General features: G+C 35.1%; 3 protein-coding genes across 5 annotated transcripts; 1 reads left to right on the top strand and 2 right to left on the bottom strand.

Moving 5' to 3' along the window:
* Window positions 1-469: 469 nt before the first annotated feature.
* On the bottom strand, window positions 470-4648 carry LOC109007002 (uncharacterized protein At4g06598-like). The gene is made up of 5 exons (XM_018986466.2): window positions 4442-4648; window positions 3023-3761; window positions 2396-2471; window positions 2162-2288; window positions 470-1010 (listed from the first exon to the last, which is right to left on the bottom strand). Exons 2-5 carry the CDS (start codon window positions 3739-3741, stop codon window positions 802-804), a joined length of 1131 nt encoding a protein of 376 aa, XP_018842011.2. The 5' UTR covers window positions 3742-3761; window positions 4442-4648; the 3' UTR covers window positions 470-801.
* Window positions 4649-7901: 3253 nt separating this feature from the next.
* Window positions 7902-11037, top strand: LOC109007004 (dnaJ homolog subfamily C member 2-like). Its single transcript, XM_018986469.2, has 2 exons — window positions 7902-8084; window positions 8851-11037. Exon 2 carries the CDS (start codon window positions 8943-8945, stop codon window positions 10890-10892), a length of 1950 nt encoding a protein of 649 aa, XP_018842014.2. The 5' UTR covers window positions 7902-8084; window positions 8851-8942; the 3' UTR covers window positions 10893-11037.
* A 1032-nt stretch (window positions 11038-12069) lies between these two features.
* LOC109007005 (methionine aminopeptidase 2B-like) lies at window positions 12070-16739 on the bottom strand. Of its 3 annotated transcripts, XM_035684248.1 has the most exons (12): window positions 16627-16739; window positions 16150-16307; window positions 15704-15741; window positions 15492-15599; window positions 15130-15229; window positions 14469-14614; window positions 14289-14380; window positions 14048-14142; window positions 13417-13513; window positions 12741-12884; window positions 12435-12652; window positions 12070-12290 (listed from the first exon to the last, which is right to left on the bottom strand). In XM_035684248.1, exons 2-12 carry the CDS (start codon window positions 16231-16233, stop codon window positions 12180-12182), a joined length of 1233 nt encoding a protein of 410 aa, XP_035540141.1. In that variant the 5' UTR covers window positions 16234-16307; window positions 16627-16739; the 3' UTR covers window positions 12070-12179. The 3 variants fall into 3 exon arrangements, with proteins under 3 accessions (XP_035540141.1, XP_035540142.1, XP_035540143.1); XM_035684249.1 differs by lacking the exon at window positions 12741-12884; XM_035684250.1 differs by lacking the exon at window positions 16627-16739 and having other exon boundaries at window positions 15704-15737; window positions 16168-16297.
* Window positions 16740-16756: the final 17 nt, after the last annotated feature.

Genomic DNA, 16756 nt, shown 5'->3' with positions numbered 1-16756 from the left:
AGAAGGTAAGTTTTACTTGTTAAAGACTTGAAGCCACAACATTATTTTATTTTATTTTCCACCACTCCCTAACTTTAAAGACACAACCTAGTAGATTTACTGCATCTGCATACATAACCCTATTTGTAATATATATACCATTTTGCAGCTTTGCTTTCCTTGATAAAATGTCTTTATAATATAACTGCAAAACGATAAATTAAACAGTTCTTCAGAAGGGCCTAGGGAGGGTGGAGGGGGAAGCAAGAATTTATAATCTGGTACATGAACATTCGAGTAACTAATTCTTTGTAAAAACACTAATTTCTCACTATGGTGAAACAAAACCCAAGAATAAACATGGATTTCATTTAAAACATTTTACAAGTACATAGTATCTTTTACCATAACAGATCAACGAGTAATGCACATCCAAACAGCCCTAAAGATCTTGGCAAGGGATTGAACTCCACAAGAGCAAAAACTTCAATGAGCAAAAAATGGAGCATAAACTTTCATGGATTATGATCTCTGAAACATAGAGGACAGGACAGACTGATACATCAAATCTGTTTTGAGTTATCACCTCCGATAAGTCACCTGCCAGAAATGAGTAATTTTCTGGCAATGACTACCAGGTGCACATGAGGACATTATGTTAACAGGCAGAAAATGGAATGAAAAGACGAGAATCAAAATGCGCAAAGCTGGCAGAGAGAGGGCACCAGTTATTTAGCACAAGGGAAACAACAATTTTGGTCACAGATGCGGCAATGCCAATCAAGAGGGGGAAACATACACAGCTCTGGAGAGATCACAGACCTATATGCGGAGTGGACCAGTTACAGGGTCATGGCCAGAATTGGCATCCTTGTGCTTCAAAGAGAGGCTAGCAAGTTGGGAATCTAGGTCTCTGCTGTTAGTGCGTCGATGGCTAGAAGATGGCTGCTGTTGCTGTTGATGCTGCTGCTGCTGCTGCTGATACAAGGCTCGTAGCCTCCCAATCTCTCTCTCCAATACTTCTTGCTCCACTAAACATGGTGTATATTTCAGTCTCTTGCCATTATAATGGTATGAATATATATATATATATATATATGCATGTAACCATTTGATATCCAGGACATAGCAGATCAGTGATCTTCTTTTGGATTTATTTTTATCCAGTATTCTTTAAATTTCCTTCCGGTGTTAATTGATACAATGCTGATGTGTAAGACAGATTTACTCAGAAAGTTTCAGATAGACCCAATGCATCCAAAAGGAGACCTGTGCTCTCAGAAAATCATTTTTCCAAGGACTGCTTGTTTGGTGGGTCATTTTCAGGAACAGAAGCTACCATCCATGGTTTTACAATGGAAATTATAAAGGGTAAAAGGTAGCACAACACATCTACCAAAATATTTTTCTTGAAAAGGGAAAGAAACAAATGTCATCCAACATAGTTGTTTATCAGTGAGCAACCTAGTTGCCACATGCAGCATAGCACATTCATGGCATTAGGCAATTCATCTCACCGGTAAAAAGCAGCATAGAATAACTAGAATGCAGCACCAAAACTAGCGTAAAGTAGCATAGCCGGTCTGCTAAAAGCTTTCCCTAAATACATGAAGAGAAGCATGTCATGTTTAATCATGACCTACCTTGCTGCCAAATACCTAATGCTTGTGAAAAGGAATTTCTATCTAAAATTTCACTTCCAATTCGATGAAAAGCTACAGCTAAATCATTTTCTTTTGCACATTGTTTTTTAATAATCCAAGGACTAGAGTTGTATTTTCACCCATTATTTCTTTTTTTAACAAGTACATCATCTCAATACGAGTTTAATACTACTTGAATTTCCACCGCTCCATCTAATGGCTTAAGCTTCTGAGATGGATGCTCTAATATGGTGGTATCAAAGCCCAATGCTGCCCCAAGTGATGATGTACATATTCACTTCGTAAGTATGGCCTATATTATTTCTCAGTAAGCAAATTTATCAAAAGGTGCCAAGGGACACAACGCATAAAGAGGAAGTACAAAAGCAAAAGCCCTAAAGAAGGAAGAGGGAAGAAGAAAGGTCAAAAATAAGAAATTACATGAAATTAATTAAAACCAATAGATGTAGCCAATCAACAAATGAGGCAGATAAAAATATTGATTGGCAAGAAGTTAATGGTAAAGGATAGTAGCTTACAGTATTTGATAAGCTGCTCCTGAGTCATGCTTTCTAAACGTTGCTTAAGGGCTTTGTTCTCCATGCCCAGAATAAGATTCTGCTGGTTGAGAAATTCAAGTTCAGCTGAAACTTCAGACCCTTCTACCTGTGAAGTACACAGAAACAACATTTGAGCTTTGTTGTACAGCATAAAACCCACTTTCTAATACCAAACAGATCTTATGCAGTATCTCAGCTTCTGCCTATACTTACCTGCAAAGCTTGTACATTCCTTTCAAGCTCAGCTATGTATTGAAGCTTCCGGACCCGTGAGCGTTGAGCAAATTGTCTGCAGCAAATAGCATTTCACATGTAATGACAGATAAAACGCTTCCAGAATAGCTTTCTTGTGTAATGACATTATCTTTTAGTTACTAATATGCTTATGAAAGATCCATCCAAAATGACACATTCTCTTTTTTTTTTATCGGTATCCAAAATGACACATTCTCAAAGTGCCCAAAGCAGCTATACAACCAAAAACTGCTACAAACCGTGTTTACCTGAGCCCAAAAGCAGTTCTCCATCCAAAAGACACTACTTTCTACGGTACCTTTGCATACAAGACATTCATCCATAAAATTTCAACCATTATAGACTCTCTAAGAGCCTCATAGAATAACCTAACCTCAAACCTTCCTTTCTTAGAAAGTGCCCAACATGTTTATCATTCCATGGAAGACTAGAGTGCAATAAATCCAAAAAGGTTTCAATTGACTCTAGTTTCCTATGTAGCAAATATTTTAAGAATAAAATATTCCGTTATCAAGTTTGGCACATTATATATTAACTGAAACAATAAGTAATAGAAAATAAAGAACAATTAAACTGGCTACATACTGTTTAGCACGTTTTGTATCCGTTTCGGAAGCATAAGCCTTAGCATGAGATCCATCCCTTCTTTCAGAAGAAGCTTTTGGATCTTGTGGACTGTATTCAAATTGATCCTGCTTCTCGCTTGTTGTAGATGGAAACCCATCAGCCTCCTGTGGTGAACATGATGATCCTGAACTCTGATGAACGGTGTTATCCCTGACAGAACGGCTGCTTGGGTTAGCCACAGCATTCAAAGATGATTCCCATGCCCTATTCTTCAGCTTTGCCAAGTTGATGTCTGCATATAGTGAAGGAAGCTGCACATCTTTGATATGATCAAAGTCTTGAGATCCCCAAGAAGGTACAGAAATCAAACTCTTATATTTGTACTCATCCTGTGCTGCATAATCTAAGTTAGAAACATCTGCTACATCTATGTAAGCAAAGGAATCACTAGATGAACGCCTATGACCTCCTCTACGAATAGGTGCTTCTGGTTCATTAAGGAGATCATCAAGCCAAGAAGGTTGCTCCTCTATGAGAAGGTTCTCAGAGGAAGTTCGTTGGTGGTGTACATTTCCCTCTCTATGCTTCTGAAGAGATTTTGATCCAACAGCAGGACTTGGGACATAATCAGCATATGGTGGGGTAACACTGGGAAATGGACTTTTAGGAGGAAGTAGAGCATGCTTTCCAGAGCACATCAAATTTCTGATGTTTGATGACCCCTTGGAATTTGCCATAGCCTAAGCACAACCAATCCCTGACAAATATATGGCATGAAAGACACAAAGTAAAGAATAACACATTAACACGTGAAATACAATAGTAAGAAACATAAACGAAAAACGCCAAAACAAAAAAATTGTTGCACAGGCCACTCCTTCAGAAAACCATCGGTAATAGCTTATCCTCCAATTGAATAGAGCAGGTAACCCAATAGTCAAAACTAAAAGTAAAAGAGACTGGCAACAATATTTACTAATTTTCATACACTATGAACTACCAATTGAAAGATAGAGCCAATTTTTTTTGTTGACCGACAACAAAAATAGGAAAGACGAAAAAAAAGCAAATGTTGAATCCTATATCATTAACTAAACAAATCAATTGAGCCAGGCTCAGTTCAGTCCAGATTTTGCGTGTTTTCTCAGGTCCCAAGCAAAAATTTAAAATCTGGGATTCAAAAATTTCAGTTTTCTAACATTTAGTAGAATCAAACAGAGCATTAAGAATAGAAATAGATAACGAGACAGCTCCTAAATTTAACGATTAGTGATTTAACTGAACGAAATGTCGCAATGTATTTGATTAGAACACAATTAAAAAGAGAATTGTAACGGATTCGAATGAATTTCCAAAGGAATTGGAAACAGATTCAGATTTCGGAAGCAACAACGGAACGTATTTTCCAATTTCGCTTATTCAAATAAAAGAGCCTACCTTTGGAACGAAGGATCGAGATAGATCTCGAAATAAAAATAAGGAAAGGGTTGTGAGTTGGAATCCGAGCAATCTTCCTCTCTTCTAGGGTTATCTTTTCTCGGCTTCGCCCTCTGGTAGAAGCTCTCTCTCTAGATTCTCTCTCTTATCGAACTGTGAGGTTTGAATAAGAAGCTGGCATTGATAAAACGTCAAGTACAAAAATGAAATTTTAAAAATATTAACTAAAATATAATATAAAAAGCAGTTTCACACTCTCACCCCCACCCCCATTAATCTCATGTAAATCATTCATACCACAACGTGCTTATGCTAAATGAGTTTCTACTAATAAATAATTATTATCGCTTTCATTCTGAGCTAATATATGTGTGGATTGCCCATCATATTTATAGATTGAGAAGTATCACAGTTATACAAAAATTTGATAAAAATAAATTTATAAATTGACGTGAATTTATATATTATGTTATATCTATTTTATAATTTAATATATCGTATTAAGTCACATTAATTTGTAAGTTTATTTTTATATAATTTTTTTGTGATTGAAATATTTTTCTATAAAAAAAAATATTATTTATAATCATAAGTAAGGTAAAAGAGGAAAAAAATTATTTAAAAAAAATTATTATAATTTTAATTTTTTTTTTAAAAATAACTGGATTTACATTAAAGGTTGGCTAACAAAACCAATCGTTGGTCTTGAGAAGTTTACCAAACTATTAAATACTAGTTGGCTCAGTTTTATGATGGAATCATCATCCCTCCACCAATAAGAATTTGCTATGCATTAATTTTATTTTTATTTAAAAAAAAAAAAAAAAAAAGGTGTGAAGAAGGTGGGATTTGGAAAGGGGTGGGCTTTGCACAATCCCTTTTACATGGCAGGCAATTAATGCTAAAGTCTATCACATTTATGGATGGTATTTAATAATGTAAGATTCAAATATAAGAAATGATTTGTATAAATTTTAAATAGATAAATTCTATATAAATTTTTATAAAAAAGTATACTCTATTTTAAAAAAATGTAAAAAAAATTATTATTTATTAATGAGATCTATTATTTTACAAAAAACTTATATGAAGTTTGTCTATTTAAGATTTGTATATATACTCTTAAATAAAATTATTTATAAATAATAGAGAAAGTTGTGATATATATATATGAGAAGTACTACACAGAAGTCTCACACTCTGCATATTATTTTAAAAACATGTGATTCCTGAAATATGAGAATAAATTAGTTAAATCATATATTTTTAAGTGATATACATGCGTGTGAGATTTATGTCTATAATTTTATATATATATATATATATATTTTTTCCGGAGCCGGACTGGAGAAGTGAGTTAATTACACGCAAAGTGTAGCCCATATGCAGCAAGTTGCAGATTAAATGATAGAAAGTGGCATTTATCAAAAGATGTGGGGAGAGAGAGAGACATAAAGAGCCAAATTGGGACAACCAACTCAATACAGATTTGGACAACCAACTCCATACATAAAGTGAACATGAAGACAACAAATTCCATATGTATGTTTCCAAACATGTCCCCCAAGTTCGAGTACACACAGTGACTATGATGTGGTCGAAACTTCCCACCTCAGAAGGTACCGAGATTCTTTATCCTCTCCTGAAAACTTTTGCAATATATTTTTATTTTAATCTCGAGTCCGTTTGTAAACACAATTATTTTCAAATGTTTTAAGATTTATCTTTTAAATTTTTAACTTTTTTATCTAATTATTTAAATTTTTCCAAACTTTTAGGCCCTGTTTGGTTAGTCAATATAGATGAAAACATATCATCTTGAGTTATACCGTATAATAATTTTGGTTATCCAAACACAATATTTGACCTCTTAAATTTTAAAAACATCCACTTAAATGAATAGTAAACAAACAATATAACACAGTAAAAACTGACATGAACAGTGCACAATTCGGAAACCCAATAAAACAGTAAGATCTACACATTTTTCAAATCTCAAAAATTAAAAATTATATCATCTCCTCTCACTATCAAAACACAATGTTTTTACAAATTATTTCATCTCATCTTAACTCAAAAATTTCACTACTATTCAAAAGATATCATCTCATCTCATCTATGTATCTAAATGAGGTCATAAACAAAACACAAAAAATAAGATAACTTTTATAGATTTTAAAACGAAAGTAATATTAAAAAATTATATTCAATTGATTTTTTAACTTTATAATATTTTTATTCAACTTTTTTAATTTCATTTTCCAAAACTTAATAAAACATGTTAACTACATCATTTTACTAGTATTCACAAATATACTAAGCGTTTGGATAGTGAAATATTTCCAGGTATTATGTGAATAATAATAAAAAAGTAATGAAAAAATAATAATAAAATATTAAATAGTAATAAAAAGTATGTGAAAAGTAATAATAAAATAATAAATAGTAGTCCAAACTAAAACATCTGAAAATTATGGAGGTTTATTCAATCAAATTTGCTTAAATTCTTTGGAAAGATTTTTGCAGCAAGGAAATGATAAGCCAAAGGAATAACAACTCTACAACTTCAATATACAGAACTGTTCTACACAGATTAGACATGGAGGGATATTGATAATCCAATTTGATCGCCACAATTCTACCATAAAAACATTTTGATGCAATGACCCGAAAGCTCATTTAACTGTCAACACAAAAACATATTGATTATAAATAAATGATATTTGCAGTCATGCAGTATGTAAATCCCGCGAATTCATTTGAAAAAAGTAGATAAATTTGGACTCACGTAAAAAAAAATTAATTTTTTAGTGAAAGATTGTGGACATCATTTTTTATCCAAATGAGTGCACTAGACTTACACACTTTAAAGAGCAATGTTACAACCATCGAGGGTATAACATGAGATGGGTCCCAATAAGAGCAAAAGTTTTTTTTTTTTTTTAATGTTTTGATTTATTTTTTTATACCTCAAACATTTAAAAAAAAAATTCCTTAATCACTAAATAAAAAAATAAAAAAATTGGCAGAACACAATCAAGAACCAACAATGGGTGAGACTAGATTTTGTCATCTCAAAATTGTATGAATCATAAAATTATAATGAATCTCAATCCATTATGCTGATTGACTGCGGAAAAAAATTGTAAAATAATAATAATAATAATAATAATAATAATAAAATATCATTATTTTTTTGTTTTACATATTTATAATGTTCAAACTGTGTCGAACATTATCACTCCTCCGTACGTTCTAATAAACCCAACTTGTGACTAAAATGGGATACTTTTGTGATTTGATCATTGATGATTGATTACATTAATTTGTAATTAATTTGTATTAAAATTTGTAATTATCTCAAACATTAAGTGGGCCTACTTTTAAATGATTGGGCAAGGCCCAAAACAGCCCCCAACATACGAGAGATAGCCCGTCGTCTCTGTTTAATTAGGGCAAAATAAAGCCATCTGGTGCTCTGTGCTGCGTGCGACCATCAAAATATCAGAGACGGACACTGAAGCCACCTTCCGTTGAAGCTGGCTTCAGTTTCTCGTCAAAGCTATCAATTTCCATTATCTGAAAAAAGCCCCACAACAAGCAAAGCAAAGTCTCGTACTCTCTCCCTCTCGATTTCTCAGAGGTATGCTTATTTTAATTTACTTTTTGTTGTATTTAATCCGCTTGTCTGCGGCGGCGGCGACCTCGATGCATGCAACATTTTTGTGATTAGAAACATGGAATGAAATTTATAAATATTGAATCATATGTTTCTTTATTTAGTCTATGTGCTTCTAACTGGTTTTACTTTAACGTACTTCAAGCTTCGACATAATTATCATATGCTGTTTGACTTTAAATATGATTTATTTCCCTGAATTCTCATCGATTAGTTCTTATTTTTGAATATCTAAATTTGGTTGTGTTTTTTTTTTTTGTAAGTAAATTTGGTCGTGTTTGTTTAATTCAATAGTGGCGGCTTGACCTTTTGTGCTATATTGAATGTTTTCATGCATATGTTAGGTGCTAAGATTGCTAGTCTTGAGCTTTTTGCTTTTAATTGTTTTTAATTTTTAAAGTTATTTTTCATAGCTCAATGATCCTAGGTAGTATACCGGTTTGAATTGTTATTAATGTTGTCATCAGTTATGTTTTAGTGTACATGCTTTACACTCTGCTCAACGACTTTAATTCCTCAGAGTAAATACAACTAGCTAGGATTGGGGTTGTTGCCTACCACTTAGCCCCCTCAAACTCATGCCTTATGTCATCAAAATATATTTTCATTCTTTTTTGCTGGTACTAAACCACACAAGCTTTATTGTCTCTGCTCTATAGTAACTTCTGCATGCTGTATTGTACATACTGTTGCATGGAATGTTTTGATTGAAGTTTTCTTTCTATTGCAGTGGGACATTGTTAGAGTCCAGAATACGGGGTGCGATACTGAACTGAACTGAAGATATTCCTGTCTATTAATATTGGCATCCTTGACAAAATCATGGCTGTCTGCGCAAGGTTTCGGTTGATTTCCTACTCACCAGAGATTATAGATGGACAGCCAATCTACGTTTCTTCAAATTGCCTTCCAGTCAAGGATATAAGATATGAACCTGCTGGGCATGCTTTTCATGCTGCTGCTCTCAAACTCCTTGGTTGTGAGGATAAAAATGCAGATGGTGATGATCAAAAGGTGGTTGAAAACAATAAGGAACAGACATATGTGCCATCACCTGAGTCATATAGCAGCAAAGGCAAAAAGAAATCTGGTGCTGGAGCAAAGCAACAAGATCACTATGCATTATTGGGTTTGAGCCACTTAAGATATCTTGCCACAGAGGAGCAGATAAGAAAATGCTACCGTGAGACTGCTTTGAAACATCATCCTGACAAACAGGCTGCTCTCCTTCTTGCTGAGGAAACAGAAGCTGCAAAGCAAGCAAAGAAGGATGAAATAGAGAACCACTTTAAGTCCATACAGGAAGCATATGAGGTGTTAATTGATCCTGCGAAGAGAAGAATATATGACTCGACAGATGAGTTTGATGATGACATTCCCACTGACTGTGCACCACAGGACTTCTTCAAGGTGTATGGTCCAGCTTTCTTGAGGAATGGAAGGTGGTCTGTTAACCAACCGGTTCCGTCTTTGGGTGATGAGAATAGTCTGTTAAAAGAAGTTGATGGTTTCTATAACTTTTGGTATGTCTTTAAAAGTTGGAGAGAATTCGCACATGCTGATGAGTTTGATCTGGAGCAAGCTGAGTCCCGTGACCATAAGCGCTGGATGGAGAGGCAGAATGCAAAACTCTCAGAGAAGGCTAGGAAGGAAGAATGTGCACGGGTACGTGTTCTTGTTGACAATGCTTATAAGAGAGACCCAAGAATACTGAGGAGAAAGGAAGAGGAGAGAGCTGAGAAGCAGAGGAAGAAGGAGGCTAAGTTTCTGGCAAAGAAGTTGCAGGAGGAAGAAGCTGCCAGAATTGCTGAAGAGGAGAGACGTCGGAAGGAGGAGGAGGAAAGACTGGCTGCAGAAGCAGCTTTACAGCTAAAGAAGGTGAAGGAGAAGGAGAAAAAACTCTTACGCAAGGAAAGGGCTCGTCTTAGGACACTTTCAGGGCCTGTTATATCTCAGCATTTGCTTGATTTTTCTGAGGATGATGTTGAAAGTCTTTGTATGTCATTCGATATCAATCAGCTAAGGAATTTATGCGAGAGGATGGAGGGGAAACAGGGGCCTGAGCTAGCAAATGTTCTCAGAGATGCATACAGACATAAAAATGATTCTGAGGATAGGAAAGAAGATGAGCAAACTCAACAGCAGAATGGTACTGTAGAGGCTAATGGTAATGGCTCGTTAGGCAGCTTTGAGAAGAAGGAGAAACCTTGGAGCAAAGAAGAAATTGAACTGTTGAAAAAAGGTATGCAGAAGTATCCCAAAGGAATATCTCGTAGATGGGAGGTTATTTCAGAATACATTGGTACAGGTAGATCTGTGGAAGAAATTTTGAAGGCTACCAAAATTGTTCTTCTTCAGAAGCCTGATGCTGCAAAAGCATTTGATTCATTTCTTGAGAAGAGAAAACCTGCGCAGTCCATTGCATCTCCACTTACAACTAGGGAGGAAATAGAAGGGGTATCGAGAATGCAGGGTTCTCAAAACGGTGATTTAAAGATCGATAATTCTGAAGAGTCTTTAACCGGAAGCACAAACAACCAGAATGCTTCTGATTCGAATGCTGCAAATGGGGTTTGCTCCAGTTCAGAGCAAGATGTGTGGTCTGCTGTACAAGAAAGAGCACTGGTTAAGGCTTTAAAAACCTTTCCAAAGGAAGCCAATCAGCGATGGGAACGGGTTGCAGCAGCAGTTCCTGGGAAGACCGTGAACCAGTGCAAGAAGCAATTTGCATTGCTGAAGGAGAGCTTTAGAAGTAAGAAAAATGCGGTATAGTTTGTTGGGCTTTTTCTTTGAGGGTGCATAAAAATTGACAAATGTGCGCGAGGGGACTGTTTCGGGGTTATTCATCATATATTTAGTTCTTTCAAGGTGGGAAACGTTCAAGTTACACTGAACTTGAGATAAATTTATTCTTTCAGGTTTCTAGCATCCAGATTTTGTTCCTATGGCATATGGGCTTTATAGTTAATAATTTTTTTTTTTGAAAGGGAGAGTTCATAGATGGGAAGAGTTCCAAATTCTCTTGATCCACCGTTGGAGATCTCTTTTTGAACTTGGTGTGTTTCAGATGATACCTCGTATTAATAGAATGTCGAATTATAATTCAGATGGATATCAGCTGACAGTTTCATGTAGGGGTGGGTTAATTTGTTCAATCTTCCTTGATGGTAGTTAAACTAGCTCTATTTGTGAGAATGCCTGGTAGTCGAGCTGTAGGATTGCCCTTCTGAAGAAACTATTTTGATCAAGGATATATTTTTAATTACAACAATAAATGTGTTTGTTTTCTTTTGTTTTATTATGAATCGAGAACTTCATCCTGGAAAAAATAAATGCAGAAAATTCTATTTATAATTGTACTCTTTTTAAGTGCAACACCTGTTTAATATACGTGTATACAAAAAATTAAAAAATAAAAAATAAAACCCAAATCAAGGTTGACGTGGAAGACACATTTGGTGTTAGGCAGGTGTTATAGGAGTGAGAAATAACATGACCCGATATTAGCATGCTTACCTTTGTAAAATGAAATTTGTCTTTACCATTATGATAGCTAGATCTGGATTGGTCGACGGCGAAAACGTAAGTGGATTGAAAGATATTACTAATATCTACTTATATATATATATATAAAGGTAAAATCCAGAAAGAAAATAATCACTGTGATTTCAATACATCCGTTGCTGCTCCACTCAAGAGGTTAGATAACACACGTTTTGCTGATTCCCATCTCAGACCTGTGTGTGTGATTTCGCATGGCCTTTTATTTTTTTGTTCCTAAAAATCCACCCAATTTTTTTTTACATTCATTTTTCCTTTCGGTTTGAGATCTATAATGCAAATAGAGTAACAGACATCAGGAGTGTTTATCGATCATAGTTGACTCCCAAAAGCGTGCCGAAGAGCGAGAGTATACAGTGAGTATTATTTTTGCTACCAAGCAAGTTGAGAAACAAACATAATGGATAGGAAAATGAAAAAATAATGAATCATTTCACAGACGGAAAAGAAACAGAGAGTCATGAGTCATCCAGTCCCAAAATTTAATAAAATCCCCATTCAATAATCATCGCCTCTGGATATGACCTCCTTACAGGTTGGCCGAAGTAAGATGGTATGCTCGAATTGAGATACATAGCTGCCCTTTACATCACAGAGGGGAGGAAGAGGCTGCAAAAGGGAAAAAAATAAAAATAAAATAAAAATTGAGAAGAATAAATAATGTACTTGACATCAATATCCATTTAGTTGACTTAAGAATATATGATCCAATGACACTATACCATGAAGTCGCTCAATTGGTGAGAGAGGTACCTGAACAATGCCGGCGTCACATAAATTCTTCAGAGCCATAAGGTATTTTGTCTCCCCCAGTCGGTCCAAATACCGTCTGCAGAAGGCCAGTGTGGAGAAGTTCTTGTTAATTGTAGCTAAGAGTTGCTTTGCCCTCGGCAACCTCAATGGTATATGGCCGACTTCAAAATCTTTCGTGTAATGGCTGCACTCTAAATCTTCTCGGACATATCCTTTCCCTGAACAGGATAACCAACGATAGATAAAGGTCACCATGTGCGCCAACTGCCATCTATTTTGTGTGATCCACCAAAACCACAGAATTACCAGTTGATGCAAAAGTTTCAATTGCAAAAAATTCACCCTCTTCCATTTTTGTCTGCTCCCCTCCTTTCACAATCGGGACAGATTTCCCGGCATGGATCTGATAGCGCCCAATACTATGTCCACTCAAGTTTCGGATGCTCTTTACTGTCGACAACAGCCAAAGCCCACTCACATGTCAGCAGACATCAACACGTCATGCATAATTTTTAAAGATGTAGCAGTACGAGTAAGAATTTCAGTCCACAAAGAAGATATTGCTTTCCAGAATGTCGCCAAATATACAAGAGAAATACATCGTGGATGGGCTATCAAGACTTGGTCAAGTACGAATATGTTGCTATTTCCAATCTACTAGTGGTCGTGTTTATTAGTGTCAGGTCACGATAGTGGGGCCTCTCCAAGTGTACAAGGCCTTTAAAAAAAGATTAGTTCTTGCAGGCTTTCGCCAACCTTGTTTAATTCAAGGGTTGATTGTTTATTCTTGATATCCCCAAAAATTTAAAGAAAAAAGAAACTACTAGCAGCCTGCTGGTAATAATAGGGGGACTTTAATAAATTTTTAATATGTGCGATTGGTTGCAGTTGAAAATTTTACTATTTTTTTTTTTTACAGAAGTTTCAAAGAAAAAAACATAAAAGATGATTTAACAATAAAAATTAGCCACAATTGTCATACCTTGATACACCTTTCCATTAATTTCAACCTCATATGATTCCATGACCTCTTGAATTGCAGCACCAACATCACAAAGTCGCACATCAATTCCAGATTCCTAAACAATTATATGACCATCATCAGTACACACTATTCATTGTGATTGGAGATTCATCACTTCCATAATTAGTAAAGGGTGCAGTGCAGTGAGCATCTAAAATATGGTAAAAAAAAATCGTTCATATGTTGCTTCTAACCAAAAACACAGGAAGCAAGAGTAGACAGTTTTAACCCCTTCCAACCATCTAATCATTATCAATGTAAATCTTATTAAAGTTGGACTTTCAAATTTGAGCTATGTCATCATGAGCCTTCCCAACCCCATCTTCACATCTTAACTTGAACTGAATTACACCCATTGATGCTATCTTGTAACAGAAAACATACTGAGAAAATCTTCATCAGTATCGTTCTCATTAGTAATAAAAGCAAATGCTATATTAAAGCATCAAAAATGAAAGAATGATCCATAGGGCCATCTTTTTCATTTGATGGAGATAACAAACACAATCATACGAAACCCAAGATCAAGTGTAATTATATACTTCTCACAGTCACTTGCCACTGGAATTCATCGGTGAAGGTACAGTACCTTGATACCTGTATTGGTTGCTTCACGAGAGGCTTCAAGGAGAGGATCGAACATAGGATTGAATGCCACTGTAAATGCACAGTCAACGATATACCCTGCATATCAAACAATAAATTGTGACTGATAACAACAGCCAAGAAAAATAGCAGCAACCTGCACCAAAGAAAATCTTTCTACTAATGACATGACAGGTTAGAGAAACTGAGCAAGTTGGAGATGGATGCAGAAGAAGTTGTAGTACCATCAATATGAGTCCCAAAATCCAACTTCATCACATCATCATACTGAAGCACAGTCTTATCTCCAGCATTTGGGGTCCAATGAGCAGCAACCCTGACAATGTAAAAGAGCTTAGACTAACATATGAAATTTACGAATAAAATTAAGAGCATCAAACTTCTATAAAATACTAAGTGTTTACCAGTTCAATGAGCATCCAGTAGGGAAAGCAATGCCTGCTTGCAGACCATTCTCTGAAATCAGCTTCCGGATCGTGTTCTCCAATGTCTCACAAATGTCAGTCATAAACATTCCAGGCTTCAAAATACCTTTGATATATTTCCGGACCTATTTACAAGTCAACAAGCCCCAATTCAATGCAATATTCTAGTGAAAAGGGTAGATGAACCATAACAACAATTGTTCGTTAATTCAACCTACTTGATCATGGATAAATATATTATAGTTAAATTAATTTAAAAACACTTTTAACATAAACAAATTTATGAGATCACTAAATTTGTTAAATAATCCACATTTTATTTAGATTTTAAAAAGAGTGATCAAGTATTTGAAATTTAAAATAATGTAATACTCTTAAAGTAATAAAATTGGCACCATCAGACCAACTACCAGAGTTTTTGCTGGTTCAACCCAGTTCACTCCAACTAAAATGGATATATGGGTTCAAGGGAACCAAACCCGAAATGTGACAAGTTCAGATTCAACTGCTCGAACCAGTCAATTTAATCCAGTTCCTCAAACACTGATTGAGAGCCATTTAAGTTTTCTGACCCTTGACAGAATAAATACTTCTCAGAGTTTGAGTAGAAATGTGTGTACATAAAAGAACAAATTGTAACCTGACGATGAACTTCAGCTGCTCGGCGAACTGAATTGTATAATGGTTTTTCAAGGCGCTCCAACTCCCTCTTCTCTTCAGACGTAGTCCTCCATAGGTTTCTGATATACAACCGCCAACTTTTAAGTACCAATATTCAGGAGTAGCTGAGAAACTAGGGGAAAATATAGTTGATCCACACACACATACACACATGTATATTGTATACAAACAGCTTTGAACTGAAGGAATAAAAATTAAGGTATACTTTCTGTCAATTGAAACAATAAGGGCATATATTTAGTCAAATGAATAGTCAAACCAAACTAGTTGGTTAAGGCTTGGTTGTATTGAATTGAGTAAGTAGACATCACATATACTCACTCGTCTTTGTACTGCTGAATCTCACCCTCAGGAAACTCGCCAGAAGGGAAAAGGTCACTAACAGAAATGGATGGTGGATCGGTTTGCTCAGGTACTTCTTTCTTTTTCCTGCGCATAAAAAAAGAAAAGAAATTTATCTACTTTTTTATCTACTTTTAAGTAAGAATGTTCAATAAGTAAGAGAGCAATTAATGCTAGAATGAAGTTCTCACTTGTTTTTACTTTTCTTCTTTTTTTTTCTTTGAAACTTCTGTAGAAAAAATAATTTCGAAATACAACCAATTGCACGTATTAGATTTACATTGACAAATTTCATGACAGAAAAGTAATAAATCACCTCACAAATAAAGAACCTATAAACAAGAATATCAGATTTTCATAATAAAAACTCCAATCAGAAAATTACACAACAACTGAAAGATCAGCCAAAAGAACTAGTTAATTATCACAATAAAGAATCTTCGAGGGGATGAAAGAACAAGAATATCAGCTCCTCAAAATTATATAGATTTTCATTATTCTTCCTTATTTTCTAAAAATCATCAATCACTCCCCTCTCACAGATAGTGGTGATCACTGGCAACACAAACAACCATACAAAATCACGAGAAAAAAAAAAAAAAATTATACAGAAGAGCATATTACAAGAAATCATCACCTTTCCCCTCGTCTTCATCTTTTTTACCCCCATCCTCATCTTTTTCCAATGTCGAAGAAGTTTCAGATGTTTCGTCGTCGCCATTCACAGGCTCCGGTGCCCCATTCTGTTCAACGGGGACTTCTGTATTTAACTTTTCCTCCATCATTAATGAAACCCTGTGAAAATTAACCAATCCAATAAACATAGTTTCAATAAAAAAGAAAAAGAAAAAGAAATCATGAACCTTCCAAGTTTTTCCGATTTAATACGATGAGATGATTCACCTTCAGTCTAGTCAATTAAGTTTCTTAGAATCAAAGGGAAACTCATATTTTACGGAAACATAACGAGAAATAGCTTAGAGCTCGTTTGTGGTGGCTGAAAACAATAGTGGAAAAAAATAGAAATTCCTAGAATCAAACAAGGTAAAAAAAGATGAAAGTCGGAACTCTAGGTAGGCCTAGAGATGAAGAAATTTTGGAAAAGAAAACTTACCTCTTTGGAGAAAATCTGTTATGACCTCAAGGAATAGCAATTGAGATGAAGTGGAGTTGGGGATTCGAATAGAGTCTGAGGCTGGAAGTTCAAGAAGGAGAAAGGAAGTCAAAGCTTTGGGTTATACGGG

This window comes from Juglans regia, chromosome 13 (genome assembly GCF_001411555.2).
Source record: "Juglans regia cultivar Chandler chromosome 13, Walnut 2.0, whole genome shotgun sequence".
NCBI classification, from domain to species: domain Eukaryota; kingdom Viridiplantae; phylum Streptophyta; class Magnoliopsida; order Fagales; family Juglandaceae; genus Juglans; species Juglans regia.
Note: the sequence above shows the minus strand (reverse complement) of the source record. Positions and strands in the feature narration are given on the sequence as shown.

Coding starts and splice junctions, on each gene's coding strand:
- LOC109007002 (XM_018986466.2), bottom strand. CDS start 3,741: ATGGCAAATTCCAAGGGGTCATCAAACATCAGAAATTTGATGTGCTCT. Junction 2,472..3,022: donor GATACAAAACGTGCTAAACA/GTATGTAGCCAG, acceptor TATTTGCTGCAG/ACAATTTGCTCAACGCTCAC. Junction 2,289..2,395: donor GGAATGTACAAGCTTTGCAG/GTAAGTATAGGC, acceptor TGTACTTCACAG/GTAGAAGGGTCTGAAGTTTC.
- LOC109007004 (XM_018986469.2), top strand. CDS start 8,943: ATGGCTGTCTGCGCAAGGTTTCGGTTGATTTCCTACTCACCAGAGATT.
- LOC109007005 (XM_035684250.1), bottom strand. CDS start 16,297: ATGATGGAGGAAAAGTTAAATACAGAAGTCCCCGTTGAACAGAATGGG. Junction 15,738..16,167: donor TGAGGATGGGGGTAAAAAAG/ATGAAGACGAGG, acceptor TTCTACAGAAGT/TTCAAAGAAAAAAAAAGAAG. Junction 14,615..15,129: donor CAGCTGAAGTTCATCGTCAG/GTTACAATTTGT, acceptor ACTTGTAAATAG/GTCCGGAAATATATCAAAGG.